The sequence below is a fragment of the Melitaea cinxia genome, chromosome 12 (assembly GCF_905220565.1).
Source record: "Melitaea cinxia chromosome 12, ilMelCinx1.1, whole genome shotgun sequence".
NCBI lineage: Eukaryota > Metazoa > Arthropoda > Insecta > Lepidoptera > Nymphalidae > Melitaea > Melitaea cinxia.
Genome location: NC_059405.1, coordinates 2,896,903 through 2,912,967, shown reverse-complemented (window position 1 = coordinate 2,912,967; position 16,065 = coordinate 2,896,903). Strand labels below are relative to the sequence as shown.

General features: G+C 35.7%; 2 protein-coding genes across 4 annotated transcripts in view; both read right to left on the bottom strand.

The window, feature by feature from the left end:
* Positions 1 to 299: 299 nt before the first annotated feature.
* LOC123658354 lies at positions 300 to 6,354 on the bottom strand. 3 transcript variants are annotated; one of them, XM_045593782.1, is made up of 7 exons: positions 3,142 to 6,354; positions 2,581 to 2,784; positions 1,951 to 2,061; positions 1,569 to 1,679; positions 1,182 to 1,310; positions 976 to 1,098; positions 300 to 583 (listed from the first exon to the last, which is right to left on the bottom strand). In XM_045593782.1, the coding sequence occupies exons 1-7, from the start codon at positions 6,208 to 6,210 to the stop codon at positions 401 to 403; spliced, it is 3,930 nt and encodes a 1,309-aa protein (XP_045449738.1). In that variant the 5' UTR covers positions 6,211 to 6,354; the 3' UTR covers positions 300 to 400. The 3 variants fall into 3 exon arrangements, with proteins under 3 accessions (XP_045449738.1, XP_045449739.1, XP_045449740.1); XM_045593783.1 differs by lacking the exon at positions 1,569 to 1,679; XM_045593784.1 differs by lacking the exons at positions 1,182 to 1,310; positions 1,569 to 1,679; positions 1,951 to 2,061.
* A 709-nt stretch (positions 6,355 to 7,063) lies between these two features.
* The window catches only part of LOC123658155 (myosin-9-like), a 177,755-nt gene continuing 168,753 nt past the window's right edge, over positions 7,064 to 16,065 (bottom strand). The window contains exons 16-22 of the mRNA XM_045593595.1: positions 15,512 to 15,721; positions 14,772 to 15,008; positions 14,245 to 14,430; positions 12,293 to 12,820; positions 7,692 to 7,760; positions 7,489 to 7,567; positions 7,064 to 7,155 (exon numbers count right to left, since the gene is read on the bottom strand). Coding sequence (XP_045449551.1) covers positions 7,511 to 7,567; positions 7,692 to 7,760; positions 12,293 to 12,820; positions 14,245 to 14,430; positions 14,772 to 15,008; positions 15,512 to 15,721 — 1,287 coding nt within the window. The 3' untranslated portion in view covers positions 7,064 to 7,155; positions 7,489 to 7,510. The remainder of the gene's footprint in view (positions 7,156 to 7,488; positions 7,568 to 7,691; positions 7,761 to 12,292; positions 12,821 to 14,244; positions 14,431 to 14,771; positions 15,009 to 15,511; positions 15,722 to 16,065) is intronic.

Genomic DNA, 16,065 nt, shown 5'->3' with positions numbered 1-16,065 from the left:
TCGAATTGAGAACCTCCTCCTTTTTTGGAAGTCGGTTAAAAACCAGTATCTGACGGTGGAATCTTAGAGAAAACGAGGGGAACCCTTGAAAATCGTAGTGACGACTAGTGCATTTGTTAATTTTTTTCGTCTACTTACGTTGTATTACTTGTCAAAGTATTGAAATCGTTTTTTTTTTCCTTTGCTAGTAAACACAATGGTAATTTGCAAAAAATTCAATATATCTAATTTAACCAATCTTAACTTTCAAGTGGATTTTTTTTTACATCATAGGTATTTCATACTTTAATAAAACACAATTTTTGTAAATTGTTTATTCATTTATTTTGTTCATTAAAATTTCGTTAAAATACATGAACATAATTATACGGCATCAATTTATAATTAACTGCTAATACAATCAACATTTTACACGAGGACGATAGACAATAGTGGTAGCCGGTTGGTGATCAGACGTTAAGTTAGAAGTGGCAAGTGTACGGATGGTAAGTAGTAATTTCTCGCTATGTGGTAAGCAAGTCAAGATAGCCATACATCGTGTTGGGCTGAATATCTTCTGAACTGGTCGACCGTCAACTTGTAACTGTTGAGTAATTGGATATCTTAATATTTTTTTCAAAGATATGACTTTAAAACTTTTAGTTCTGATATTTTGCCTGTTTGAAACGTTTTGTAAATGAACTAGTTACATACAAATTGTATTTATAGGTTTTTCGAGGTCTGGGGGTTTGTGTTTGTATCGTGTTTGTTTCTGAACCCCTGACGAATGAAATATATATCAAAAACATTCAATTGGAAACTATTTTAGCAGCTACTCTGAACCAATGAAAAACAAGTACATTTGTTTAGCTTTTGCATGCCAACTATGGCCACCAGGCCATGCCAACTATGACCAGCGTCAAGGATGTTCGCTTTCATTTTCAATTTGTTAATCATTAAGTTTGGTTCATTGTTACAATAAAAATAATTACCAACCTCATATCCTTGCACGTAAGCGACTTCGCGCGGTAATCTCCATTTTACCATCACGGTGTGATCGGATATAGTTCTTATACCTATAAAGGTTGCTTTTAAACCATGGCAGCTGCTTTGGCAAGACTATAAAAAGACAGATATTAATACTTTGAAACTTAAAAACATCAACGAAGCATATAAATGTTTGTGTAAATAAACTATCTTACATTAATTTTGGGCATATTTTGTAAATATCCTTGTACTAAATTTGGTTTCGTAAATAATTCGTCTGATTTATAAGCCGTGTTGGTCAATAAATTATCCATCACTAATTTTGTATTTCTTGGAAGGTATACCTATTAAAAAAATTATAAATCAAAATTGATTAACAGAGAGAAATCCCTGAGTCATTTTTAGTAAGTCATATCGACACATTTAATGACGAGTCTTATTAAAATTTTAAAGAATGTCACTATCTATTATAAGATAGGAGATAGTTCAAGATACTATTCCATTGATTATTGTACTTAGAAAATTTTTAGCAAACCATAATAATAATTAAAAGATGCTAAAATTATTTTGGATAAATCAATTTAAATCAAGTTATAACATACCCTTGATTGAATGAGATTACAATACGTCTCTTTATCGATAGGGCTGAAATTTGCAAGTGTTTGGGACGTAGCATCACTACTGGCAGTTTTAAATTCTAAATCCAATTTTTTCTAGAACAATAATGTTTTAAAAAATAGTAATATAATTCTAAATTAGATGCACGAGTCCATAGAATTATGAGCCTTTGGTATTATTTTTCTTGATACATTATTAGTGAAAAAGCTAACGATTTGGTGCATCATGCTAAACGTGACCATTTCACGAATGCTTTGTCTTAATTATAATTATTATAAGTGATGTAAATATTTGTGTTAATATTAATGTTAGTTATTAATATACTTAGAAAAAACCAGTGTCCTTTAAAAATAAAATTGTGATCACCTTGGAAAGATGACTCAATATTTCTTCTAATTCATCACATTTTTTACTCGAATGTGATGATTTTAATAGCGGTGAGTTCAATAAGTCATTGACTTCGATCAATAATTTAGTCTGAAAATTGACCAATTTAGTAACTAATATATTATTCATTAATACATTTATACTACTACAAGGTACTTTGGATGCCCGATATGCTAACAATTTGCCGACTTCACACGTTTCTTTTTTCAAGTACGTTAAATTTATACTGTAGATAAATCCTGAGGTTAAATAAGATCCTGGGGTTGTTTTCTGAACACTATAATTTTATTAATATGGCCAAAATGACCGTGTACATCGAAAACTTTACCCTAACTCCCGAAACGTTTCTAATATTGCTGACTCAGAGCGGCAGTAGCCACGTACTACTACTACTTACTTTTTACTACTATTTACTTTATTATTTATATATATATATATATATATATATATATATATATATATATATATATATATATATATATATATAAAATTAATATGCTCAATTCGATTTTGACTCAACAATGGTTTTGATATTTCATTAGTAACCGTAATGAAAAAACCTATTTACTACGTTTTCTATGTTTTTCATTAAAATATAATATTATTTACCAAAGCATAATTGCCACTACTCCTTCCAATGTTATTGAGAAATGCGGAGGTTTGCATGGAAATTGACTTTAGAGACGTCTTTTTGTGGAAATCTTTCAATGGTACTGTACAAACATCTTCAATTTTCGTGACATAGGAACCATTGAGATATAAATTTTTTTTCATTATAGACCAAGCTTCTCTGTTATCGCCTGTATCAATATTCTGAAATTATGGCAGCCATTGTACATTTCAAAACTCTGATAAGAAATGTTAAATCTATAACAACAAAAATATTTTCCGAATTTGTATATTGAAAGATTACATAATAATATCATTCATAGTTTAATTAAAGGCGTACATTTGCACTATTATTAATTCCACACAGGAATTACGTAGGTACAATAATGGAGATAAATTCGTAGAAATTCTGAAATTTATAGATTAAATAAGAAAAAATCTCTTTTTATAATTGAAATATTTTGAGAACATAATAAAAATGTAGAATTTCTGTCGGCAATAGAACTTATAATTAGTGGGCAGAAATATAAGTTATCAAATTAATGTAATCTAAACACATACCTGTGTTTGCGTTTCTATAATATTGTGCAAAACATCTTTGGTACTGAAAATATTGTGAGGTGTCATCGTTGAAGATACCGTAGTTTGCAAAACCGAATCTGTTCCTTCGGTTACAGAATGTTCTAAATTTTCTATATTTTTATCATTTAAAGGAAAAATATTGCTTCCAACAGATAGAATACCTTTTCTATTCTCAAGAACTTTGATATTTTTTGTACCTTCCTTCATCGTGTCTTTATTTTGCTTAATTTTATTTAATTTATTATACATTTTATTATATTTTTTACCTATACATTTAATAGTGCTTTTATAAGAGTTACATTTTGTCTTGCTTTTGACTACAGTTATTCCGATATCTTTAACTTTTAAATCATTATCTAATGTATTGGTCTTTAAACCAACACTCTCATTTAGTTTATCATTAAATAATGTTCCACAAAGCGTAGAATCAGTATAAATTTTATCATTAGTAACTTTCAAGTCACTTTCCAAATTATTTTTTACACTTATACTGCCCATATTATGTATAACGTTTCTATTACTAACCAACGAAGATGATTTTTTATCACATGACATTATATATGTTTTCGATGAAACTGAATTTAATCTTTCAAAATTGTTTTTTTCGTCAAAATTTTCATCAACACCGTCCACATTAGACAAAAGAATTGTATGAGCTGATTCTTTAGGCGTAAGAGGAATACACGGAACTTTCCTATCAAAAAAGTCTTTTTCATCTTTGTCATCGCTATATTTATTTTTTATTACATTTTCAGAATTCGGTGCAAATTCATTTGATGATACATTAGTTTTTGATAAACTTTTCGTTAAATGTATAATTGTATCTAATAATACCATATCTCTTATAGGATATGGTTTGTTTGCATTAAATATTTCACACAGTTTATCATCTACGTTATTATCAGCATTTCTTTCAGAAAATTTAGTGCCTTTTCTCAATACACTAATTTCATCAACCATATGATTCGAATCGTCAGTCGTTGGAAAACATTCTTTTAATAGAATATCGTTTGGTGAAAACTTTGAATTTTCACTAATTACTTTATCACTAATTCTGTGCTTTGATACAGTATGACAAGCTCTAACAATTTGGCGACATGATATATTTGTACTGGAAGAATTATTTGCTGGAACATTAAAGTAAGACATTTGTTTTGGTTTTCTTTTCAGATTATGATCACTTAGATTTATAGAACTTTGTTGTTGAGATACGATTTCTTTGCCAACTTCAAACGTCGATGGTATAAAAATTTTGCCCTTTCGTAAAAAATGAGAATTCGCTTCTGAGAACAATAATCCAGTCACTTTATTACGGACAATATTTTCATGTTTAATATTCAAAATTCCTTTACAAGCAAAACAATCACATTTATTACATTCGCATGATGTTTTCAAATGTTCTTCCTTTCTTTTATTTGCATATTCGTTACTTTTGCGAGACATTTGGCATTCGCATGGGGAACACTTACAAGTTTTAAAAGAATCAAGAGATGGCTTAGAGTACCTATTTAAGATTTCACTATGTATTCGTTTAGTGTCTTCCCTATGATTCCCTTTCTCTTTGCATACAAGACATTCACAATTTGAGCAGAAACAATCATTGACTTTGCTATAAGAAATGGTGTTACAATTATTATTACATAACGCAAACGTGACTATGGTATCTTTGTTATTAAATTTTCTCTTTCTATTTTGACAACTAATCAAAGTACTATGAATATCATAGTCACGACTTGCCCTTTCGATAGGTTTCTTCATAACTTTACTTTGCATTTCGCATCTACAATCTTCACTGTTTAATTGACAAGTGTCATTCGAGCAACCATCGCAACGACAGTGCCTATTCAAAATAATTTCTGTCGATACTTGATGTCTCAAGCTCGAGGCCATCGAACTGTAATTGTGTGTGCAGTTTACACAATCACAAGGTTCGCATTGACACACATTATGTTGGATATTTTCGTGTGCGGGTGCTACTATAACTGTTCTGTTTTTAAAAAGAGATTCTCCTAATGCTTTACATTCTATACATTGACAAGGTTCACAATCGCATGATGTAGAAAAATCTTCAGCGCATTTCACGCAATCACATGGCACGCAGCTACAACTTATTTCGTCTGTTTTCTTAACAACGCCACGACAATCTTTCCTATCACAGCTAACGCATGGGCAACCATCGTTAGGTATCTGTTTTATATCATTTCTTTGATTTTTTATATTGTTAGTACATTCGTCACAATCACAAGGCTTACAGTTGCACTCGTTATTACTAATAAGCAAAGATGTTCCTGTAATGCATTCGCAAACTTTACAACTACACGCATTATAGATTTCTTTTAATCTGGTCAAAAAATCTGGTTTCATAATATCTCTAAATTCAAAAGATGATTTAGGAGGCGAGAAGGAATTTTTACGGAACTTTTCAATCGATGGATAACTCTTTATCTCTATTGATGATGATTTTTTTCTTGAATTTTCAATTGAGAGAGAATCTTTAAAGTCTTGGTAAGGCATATTCATTATTTGAGCAGTTAACTCCGCTGTAGAATTTTTACCTTCATTTGGTAAGTAGTTAACGGCAACGCTGTTGACATACTGACGAGTGGTAGATTTATCATGACATTTATTTTCCACATTCCAATCTATTTTATTTCTCTTTAACAAAACGTCTTTACAGCTAAACTTAGTATATTCACGATTGTCGAGTGCTGTGTTTGCAACTTTCGTTATTTCACTGCATAATTCCGTTTCGATTTCTTCAATTTCATTTTGTACCTTTATATCGTTAATGTTTTTGGAATTGAATTGTTCGTCACTAAGATTTTTATTAGAAACTGCACAAGTATCTGGATTTTGACACATACTGCATGTGCAAGATAAAAAAGGCTTTCGATTTCTTAATTCAAAGCAAGTAACTAGATCACACGGAGAACAGGAGCAATAAGACCCGTTGTGAACCGATTCTGATATATCTTTACCAGGTTTAAAAATTATTTCATTCGGTAAAAAACTTTCAGGGATAACTTTATCTATTTTTTGTGGCAACATTGTTTATTTTTTAACTCCGGTGTTGCGGCACTACAAGACAGGTTTGCAGTTTTGGGTATCTGTAAAATTTCATTAATTTTAGTACTCTTACTAATTTATGATATCACTCACTATCATTTATTTTCTCAAATATAATGTTTAATTTTGAATATTCTGATATTATTATAGATTATTCAAAATTTGGCTAGAAATTTATATAGTACGTGTAATAACTACTCTTATCTACAACAACACTAATATTGACAAACTTCTAGTAATACTTTCTTGCAATATACGTATTAAGCTACTAATAACAATTCGCATACATATAAATTCTGTTTATTTTTTTCTACATTATAATTTACTGTTTTATTATTTCTTTGCAATTTCCCAAACACTAAGATATCATTGTCAGAGTAATTATTGAAAAAATACTCTGTCAATTCAAAAAGCTGACGGAACATTTATATTGACAGTTTAAATTTATAAAACTGGCAGACGGCCTGTCAGCACAATCTGTAAAAATAGGTTTAAAAAGAAAACTTCAAAATAAAATTAAATAATTATTTAATTCAATGCAATTCATATCATTAATATTAATAACATTCTTTTTCGATACATGAAACATGTAAATAAAATACAAACTTCGATTGTGAGTCGGAAATTTATTTGTTACATAATAATAATAATATCTCGTCTAATATTATTTACAGATAAAACACGATTGGCACGGAAATTATAAATTAAAAAATTAAAACTCGTCAAAAAACCGTTAATTCTCGAGAAAAAAAAAATTAACTTAGTCGAAATGAAGGTACGATTTTGTTCGATATGTGTTCGCTTAAGTTATATTACTTAGGTATTACTCATATACCTAGCTTAGTATTATACAATGTATATACATATACAGGTCGCTTAAACTCGTTAGACTAATCAAGGCACCAGGTTGAGGTCGGTGGAGGTTAACTGGAAGAAAAAAAATATTATGTTAATATTCAAGGCCAAATATATAAAATATATATTTGTAAAGTCATCAAAGGTTCAATTACTCTAAATTTATAGTGAGTTCTATAAAAGATTTAAATATATATTTTTAAACCGTATTTTTTATTTTAAAAGTAAGTGAAGAGTACAGTATTATTTGTCATGTATTAAATGTATGTTCGCAAAGTCACTGCATTACATTACTGAAAACTATGTAGTTGAAATATTTGTTAGACAAAGTAGAGTTTAATGGTGAAAATATTTTAAGAATTATAAACAACCGCCTTTTTTAATATTGAAAAATATAACACTCACATAAATAGCACGACAGTCTAATTTAGACATCTGTGCTCCAAACTATCGCATTTGTACCCAACGCACAAGATGGACAATTCTGAAAAAAAAAAAAAATGGGTTAATAATATCAAAACATACATATACAAGAAAATAAAGGTGTTTTATAATTTTGTCTTGTTGTAATGACAATTATAATCCCTTATATACATTTTTATACTTACAACAATACTTTCGATTGCATTCGCTAATTGTTCTTCCATTATTTTAACATCGCCATGTTCCAGCACTTCCTGCAATAAAAAAAATATAAAAACAACCAAAACAAAATGTGACTATGGGACATTGGAAAAGTTACTCTCGCAGTCTAGCACTATGTCTCACTCGTTTAATTTAACGTCATTCACCATGGGCGTACCCACAGTGGGGCAAGATGGGGCATTTACCCCATTCAAATTCAGAGTAAATTTTGCAAAAACCTTCGCAAGCTATTATTGAAGTAGTTTAGATAGAGATTCGAACACAGACGTGTTCTTATGGGAATTTGGGTTAAAGCCTCCAATGTAAATTTGATTATTTTTAAATTATTATTATTGATGAATATTATTTTAAAATCTATAATTGTACTAACACTAGATTATAAGAAACATTTTGTTACAGACATTATATGGGCTAGTCTCGAAATAAAGATTATTATTATTATTATATTATTATTATATTATTATTATTATTTACGGGCTTCATTATGGACTATTAGGTTACTAGGGTGTTATCTGATAGAAGATAGCTACTGCCTCCACGCTTGCTTGTGTGTGCCTGTGTGTATGTGTGTAAGAGAGAGAGAGAGAGAGAAAGAGAGAGAGAGAGAGAGAGAGAGAGAGATAGAGAGAGAGAGAGATAGAGAGAGAGAGAGATAGAGAGAGAGAGAGAGAGAGAGCTCACCTCCTGGCACGCGTTGACGGTGTCGGCGAGCGCGGGCGCGGCGGCGCACAGGCGCGCGGCGGCGCAGGCGCAGCTGACGCTCGCCAGGCGCGCGGCGCCGCGCAGCACGCCCGCGTTGTGTGTGTGAGAGAGAGAGAGAGAGCTCACCTCCTGGCACGCGTTGACGGTGTCGGCGAGCGCGGGCGCGGCGGCGCACAGGCGCGCGGCGGCGCAGGCGCAGCTGACGCTCGCCAGGCGCGCGGCGCCGCGCAGCACGCCCGCGTTGTGTGTGTGAGAGAGAGAGAGAGAGCTCACCTCCTGGCACGCGTTGACGGTGTCGGCGAGCGCGGGCGCGGCGGCGCACAGGCGCGCGGCGGCGCAGGCGCAGCTGACGCTCGCCAGGCGCGCGGCGCCGCGCAGCACGCCCGCGTTGTGTGTGTGAGAGAGAGAGAGAGAGCTCACCTCCTGGCACGCGTTGACGGTGTCGGCGAGCGCGGGCGCGGCGGCGCACAGGCGCGCGGCGGCGCAGGCGCAGCTGACGCTCGCCAGGCGCGCGGCGCCGCGCAGCACGCCCGCGTTGCCCGCCAGCGCCTCGCCGCCCGGCGGCAGCGACGACACGGCGCGCTGCCACTCCTGGCGCGGCCGCGGGGCAGAACGGGCGTTAGGTTAGGTTATATAAGTCGAGACACCGCCCTGATATAATGGTGCGTGTGTCGTGTCGGTGGCGCATAAACACCGGCGGTCGTGGGTTCGATTCCCGCTCCCAGTGGATATTTGCGTTTATACAAATATTTATTATATATTATACGGCAGCGACCACAGGCATGTACGGGGCACTCTGAATATATGTATCCGAAAGGAGCGGACCCGCTTGATGAAATCTACTCTCCGACCTACGCTGCCCCAAATACTACGTGGCTCCGAGCAATTCCAATTGGAACTCCAAAACCGATTCGATTCGCTGGAAACTACTAGCAACGTGGACGAGATAACCAACAACGTGGTGAAGACGGTGTGTACACTGGGTCGCATGCACTTTCCACCAACAAAGCCAACGAAGCAGTCCAAACTTTCTCCCGAAGCCTTGGATCTGATGCGGCAGAGGCGCGAGTTGCCGGCTGCTTCGCCAGAACAGAGGGCTCTTTCCAAGAGAATTCGGAAACTAATCACCGAGACCTCCGCTGCTCAAATACGAGAGTGGTTACTACTCTGATTGAGCAGAATAGGGGGTCCAAAGTTTTCCAAAGACCATTGGGGAGAAGCCTTCTTACGAAGCTTAAAACAGCAGATGGCAGAACCGTCTGCTCTGGCCCTCAGATCCGAGAAGAGGTTGAGAATTTTTATGGACAGCTGAACTCGTCGAGCGCACGCAAGCCTGCGACTTGGAACACCGAAGATCCACGGGCACCATTGTTGCGCCCATTATTCAGCATATGGCAGCTTAAAAACGGGAGGGCCCCGGGGGATGACGGAGTTACCACTGAGCTCCTTAAAGCCGCAGGGCGACCTTTCCTGAAAGCCTTGGCAAGACTATTTAACGCCGTCATCCACCGAGGTACCATGCCAGGTGGTCCAGGAGTGTGGTGGTGCTGTTCTTTAAGAGAGGCGATAAGTCTCTGTTGAAGAATTACAGACCGATCTCACTTCTGAGCTACGTCTCTAAGCTGTTTTCGAGGGTTGTTACGAATCGTCTCGCCAGAAGACTCGACGAATTCCAACCACCAGAGCAGACTGGGTTTCGAAATGGCTACAGCACCGTGGACCGCATCTATACTGTTCGGCAGATTATTCAAAAGACGGAAGAATATAATCAACCGCTGTGTATGGCATTTGTGGACTAAGAGAAAGCCTTCGACTCTGTCGAGACCTGGGCTGTCCTGGACTCTCAGCAGAGATGTCATATCGACTGGCGTTATATCGAGGTACTGAAATCTATGTACGACGCGGCGACGATGACCGTTCATGTCAATGACCAAAGAACAAGACCTATTTCCCTCCGGCGTGGGATAAGACAGGGGGATGTAATATCACCGAAACTGTTTACCACTGTGCTAGAGGATGTTTTTAAGACCTTGGATTGGGGGGAACGAGGCATCAACGTCAACGGTGAATTCATCTCTCACCTTCGTTTCGCCGACGATATTGTCATCTTTGCGGAGACGCTGGATGAGTTAAGCCCAATGCTGGCCGGCCTAAACGAGTCCTCCCGACGTGTCGGTCTCTGTATGAACTTGGATAAGACGAAAGTTATTTTTAACCACCAAGTCATACCGATACCGGTATCGGTCGATGGTACCCTTCTCGAAGTTGTTCAGGATTATATTTACCTAGGCCATACCATCCAACTAGGCCGCAACAACTTCGAGAAGGAGGCCGATAGGAGGATTCGGTTGGGCTGGGCGGCATTTGGCAGGCTTCGTCGAGTCTTCACTTCGAAGATTCCGCAATGCTTGAAGACTAAAGTTTTCGAGCAATGCGTCCTGCCTGTGTTAACATACGGAGCCGAGACGTGGACACTGACGAAGGGACTGGTCCACAAGTTTAAATTCGCTCAACGTGCAATGGAACGGGCTATGCTTGGTCTCTCTCAAAGACAGGATTAGAAATGAGACTATCCGCGAGAGAACGAAAGTAACCGACATAGCCCACAGAATTAGCAAGTTAAAGTGGCAGTGGGCTGGTCATCTGTGTCGCAGGACCGATGGCCGTTGGAGTAGACGGGTTCTAGAGTGGAGACCGCGTCTTGGCAAACGCAGTGTGGGACATCCTCCGGCCCGTTGGACCAACGATCTACGTAAGATTGCCGATGTAGGCTGGATGAGGATTGCGGAAGACCAGGATGTCTGGCGCGAACTTGGGGAGGCCTATGTCCAGCAGTGGACTGCGATAGGCTGAAGTGTGTAAATATTTATTTCCGGTCTAGTTGTCTGTCCTTGTAGGTCTCTCCACCGTGCCTCGGAGAGCACATTAAGCTGTCGGTCCCGGCTGTTATCACGTACACCTGATAACGGTCGTTACTCATAGTGGGTAATATATCCGCCGACCCCCAGCGGAGCAAGCGTGATGGATTAAGATTCAATCCCTATCCTACAGGGAGAAAATGTATATTTTTTTATACCTCTATGTGACAATAGTTCTGATTTAAGTATCTAGTCCAAAAAAAAACATTTTTTTTATTCCTTGACATTTAGGTGTGTGATTACGGCAGTAAAAAATATCGCCACCCCCTCTCTTCCCGTGACTGTCGTAAAAGGCGACTAAGGGATAACACAATTCCACTACCACCTTGGAACTTAAAAAGCCGACCGAAGGCGGGATAACCATCCAACTGCTGGCTTTGAAGTACTCAGCCCAAATATGGGCAGGAGCGTTTTCGGTGCGACAAAGCCAGCCCTGCAATCACCAACCCACCTGCCCAGCACGGTGACTATGGGCAAAACACATGAGTTCACGCTATTTTTGGCGCGAACTTGTGGAGGCTTATGTCCAGCAGTGGACTGCGATAGGCTGAAGTGTGTGTGTTTGTGTGTGTGACATTTAACTGAATTTCTAACTTTGCCAATTATAATAAAATAGTTTGAATTTGGATAAATGGATATCATGTTTTGAATTTTGGTTTCATTGTTTTCTACTATCCCATTAAATATTTTACAAGAAACGAAATATGCGTTGATTGTTTAACTTTACTTTTATATTTTATTGTAAAACTCACATCAATGCTTTAATTATTAATTTATTGAATATTTAAACGTTAATTAAAAAACCCAACTCCTTTCCCTAAAACTAAACCTCAATTTATCTAAAACCAACAGAGATTACAAAATTAGTCAAAGTTAGAGACATCATCTAACGCAGTTAAAATTATTATTTTAGTTACAATTTTTTCATGAAAACGTTTACTCACCTCACTGTCAGTCTTTGCGTCTGCGTCTCCTATCGATCTAATTAATTCCTTGGATATAGCCATTAGGAGGTAATTAGTGATCTTCGATTTAGTTTCGGTGGTCACTTTACCGTTAACCGGCGCGATTTCCTTACAGAGCCTGGTTAAATCTTGATCGACCGTGTTGTGGATCCGATCGAACAAATCTTCGATCAGTTGGCCAACTAGTTGACTTCTCAAAGACGGACACGAGCAACGAGATTCTGAGGTGATATAGCTCATGCTGTGGTGCATCCTACTATAATCGGTTTTCTTTGGTACTGCCGTATATATTGAATATCCTTCATCGACATATTCGGTTCTGTCAGGCTTTAAGTCTATGCGAGATGCGTGGTACGATTGTCTCATAGTTTCGCTACGTAATTCTTCCAATTCTTCAGTCTTTATGGAGAGTTCGTGACTCATTGTTTTTAGCTTATCGTCACATTTCCTCTTGCACTGGTTAAGGGCTTTCTGTGTCAACGCTAGCTGCTTTTCCAGAGATTCGACCTAGAACACACGTCTCCTTAAAAGTATTTTCTTGGTTTCCATGCAATATTTACAGGACACAATCTGCTGGTGTTCGAACATGCACTTTCTTGGTGAACCGAGCGATCAAAATAAAATTTAACTGACAAACATGCTTTTGTCCAACGAAAACGACAGAATAGCATACCGTGTATTCTATGGCGTATTTTTTATAAAAGTGAATATTAAATAATGTTAGTAATCAAGCCATATATTCCTTATTAGTATAAGCAGATCTAACTACTACATATACAACTACCCATCAAACTACAAAAGCACTACAATCCCATACCAAAAGCAACTAATCAAAATTTGGTTTAAAACCATTATTTACAAATTAAAACAATAATGATATTTTGAAAGTAACAGATTTACCGGTAGCCCAAAGTAAATGCATGTTTAGTGCAATGTGATATATGAACCATGTTACCATTTTTAGGTATTTCAAATCATTTTGACGCTCGCTTATGTGCGCATATATTTGTAAACATGCCTATTTTTAGTGGGACAGTGAAGCAATGTTTGTGTTGTACAAATATTCAATAAAACTTAAAAAAATTATGCACAACTTTAACCCATATTTAATTCTAGTTATGAAAGTGCTAACGATACATTTGTCAGAATTGTTAACTTTTCGGAAGAACGAAAAAACCTGTAGACTTTTATATGGGTACCAATTTTATTCATATGTATGTTATACTTGTTTTTTTTTTAATTCTTTTTTTTTAGGGCCTTTTTCTACTCAGAAATGCCAGCCCCATCATACCCTAATTCTCACTATGTCTAAGAAATGGAGAAAGAATCATTGATGATGTAAGATCATATTAACTAACAAATTTGCTGCATCAGTTGTTTTGTTTTTATTTGGTAAAACGACGCTACACTAATTCTCTCAATTTTCTAGCAAAAGTAGCGGAAATGTCAAATTTCGCCAAAAAAGACATTTCATCAAGAACTATACAGACGCAGTATTCATCCAAGCAACTCCACTCAACCCACACAAAAACACGCGTCAAAATGATTTAAAATACCAAATCACCATGTCTTTTTTTATTATTATCGTTTTTAAAATTAACGATACATAAAATAATATAAAAAGGCAACAAAAAACCACTTAGGCTTCAACCTGTGCTACCGTAGTCTACTTATTATAATTATGTTCATCATTTATTAATGGTCACAGACAATGTACGATTTCTCTTTTAATACTTAAAATATTAACAAAAATACGAAATACATTTGTAATCTGTATATTGTATACAGTATTAAGAAATTTTGAACTCAAAATATTTAAGTTATGTTGTATTATATTTAATTTTAATTTTACTATTTGTAATATTTTTGTTATAATATTTATGTATTAAGTAAATAAGCTATTTCAGGACACATTATATACAAATCCATACCTCCTCCTTCAGTTCACTGTTGGTGACCTCCAGATCTTGATTGTTCTTGCAGGCCCTTGTCAGTTCTTTCCTGATGCAGTCGAGGTCTCCCAGGAAACTGACTTCCGTTTTCTTCGATAGTTCCTTGTGACTTTTCAGATCTTCATCCAATTGCTTATTCATCTTTCGCAGTTGTTCGATTTCTCGCTGTATTTCCGAAACATAATTGTTAAATTTATTGCATTTAGTGATAAATGGATGTGACAAAAGATTTATCTAAAGTATAATAGGTTGGTGATATTATAAGCAAATTGACAAAAATATGTTTAGAAACAAATAATTTATTTTAATTCTTCAATGTTAAAAATAACATTATAGTTGATACTATCAAGAACTTTAATTTTATTTACTTTAGAATTTAATTTAATATTAGTGTTCCGAGATCTGGGCGTTAATTGCTTGTATATTGTGTTTCCGGACCCCTGACACAGGAATAAATCCTAGTTTACTATTTAACTTTTATTATTATTTATTATTCTTGAACTTACTTTAAATTTACTCTCAAGAGCTTTAACCGTAGCTTCAGCCTTCTTCGCATCCGCGTCAGCTTTACCAAACATAGCGGTCAAGTTGTTATTCTGAACTTTAAGAGTTTTGGCGTCCCTTTCAGCTTTCTCTAAAGCGATCCTCATTCCCGACTCGGACTCCTCGATTTCACGAAGTTTCTTCTTGAGAGGTTCGAGGCAGTTCTTCCATTGATCTCTTTCCGTTTCTAGTTTTTTAATCTGTATAAAGAGTATCTTCTCTTTAAATATTTAAATTTAGTGTTTTGAAGTGTCATTGTCAGATGACATGGAAAAATAATAAAACTATAAAATATATGGTGGCTACTGAAGACGGATATTAATAATAAGATATACTTAATTAATAAAGTAATAGTTAGAAATAATAAACATAAATTGTCGTCTCTCTCAGAGCAACACAATTAGTTTATTTATGAAGAAATACCTTATATCTGTATAGTAAAAATAATAAAAAACTGACAACATCTATTTAAAAAATGTAACCTTCTGGTAAAAATAAATGGAAAAAGAATATTACATAAACATAACTTAAATAACAAATCGAGACTGAAAATCCTTTAATTTTTCAACGTTTTAAAAACGCTACACTTTCTAAGAGGTATCTAAAGTTTATTGAGTTTAAAATTTAAGCGATAAATGAAATGTTGCCATTGTATTCAAAAGTCCTTAATACCTATTTAAAAAAAAAACACTAAAACACCTACCTTCCCATTCAACTGCATCTCTGTTGCTTGAGATTCTTCTATCTTCTTCTTGTAGCCCCCCTCCATCTCCGCCCACATATCATCAGCTTGTGTTAACATTTCTAAATACGCTGTTTCTCTCCTCTCTAATTCTGCTATTCTGTTCTTTAACTCTTGTTCATTGTCTAATAGTGCTCGGATTTTACCACTCGTTTGAGCATCTATTGGGATCTGTTGGATGATTTTTTTTTTTTTTATTATATCATGAAAATAGTTATTCAAATACGCCCTAAATAAATTACGTAGAAGTAATGTTAAGTTTGTATTCTACAAGTTTTTCTATAGAAAAGCGGAACATCTTGACAGGTAAACCGCTTATTTAAAAAGGTGTCTAAATAGTGATTTAATTTAACTTAAAAAAATTCTATAATTTTTTTTTCTTTTTATCTTTTTTTCTACGAAAAATTAATCGAACCAATCTATCTAGCAGATAAATCTGCTGTGGCTGTATTAATTACACAACTTTACATAGCAACAGTTAGTCAGTCTGTTCAGCCTATTGCAGTCCACTGCTG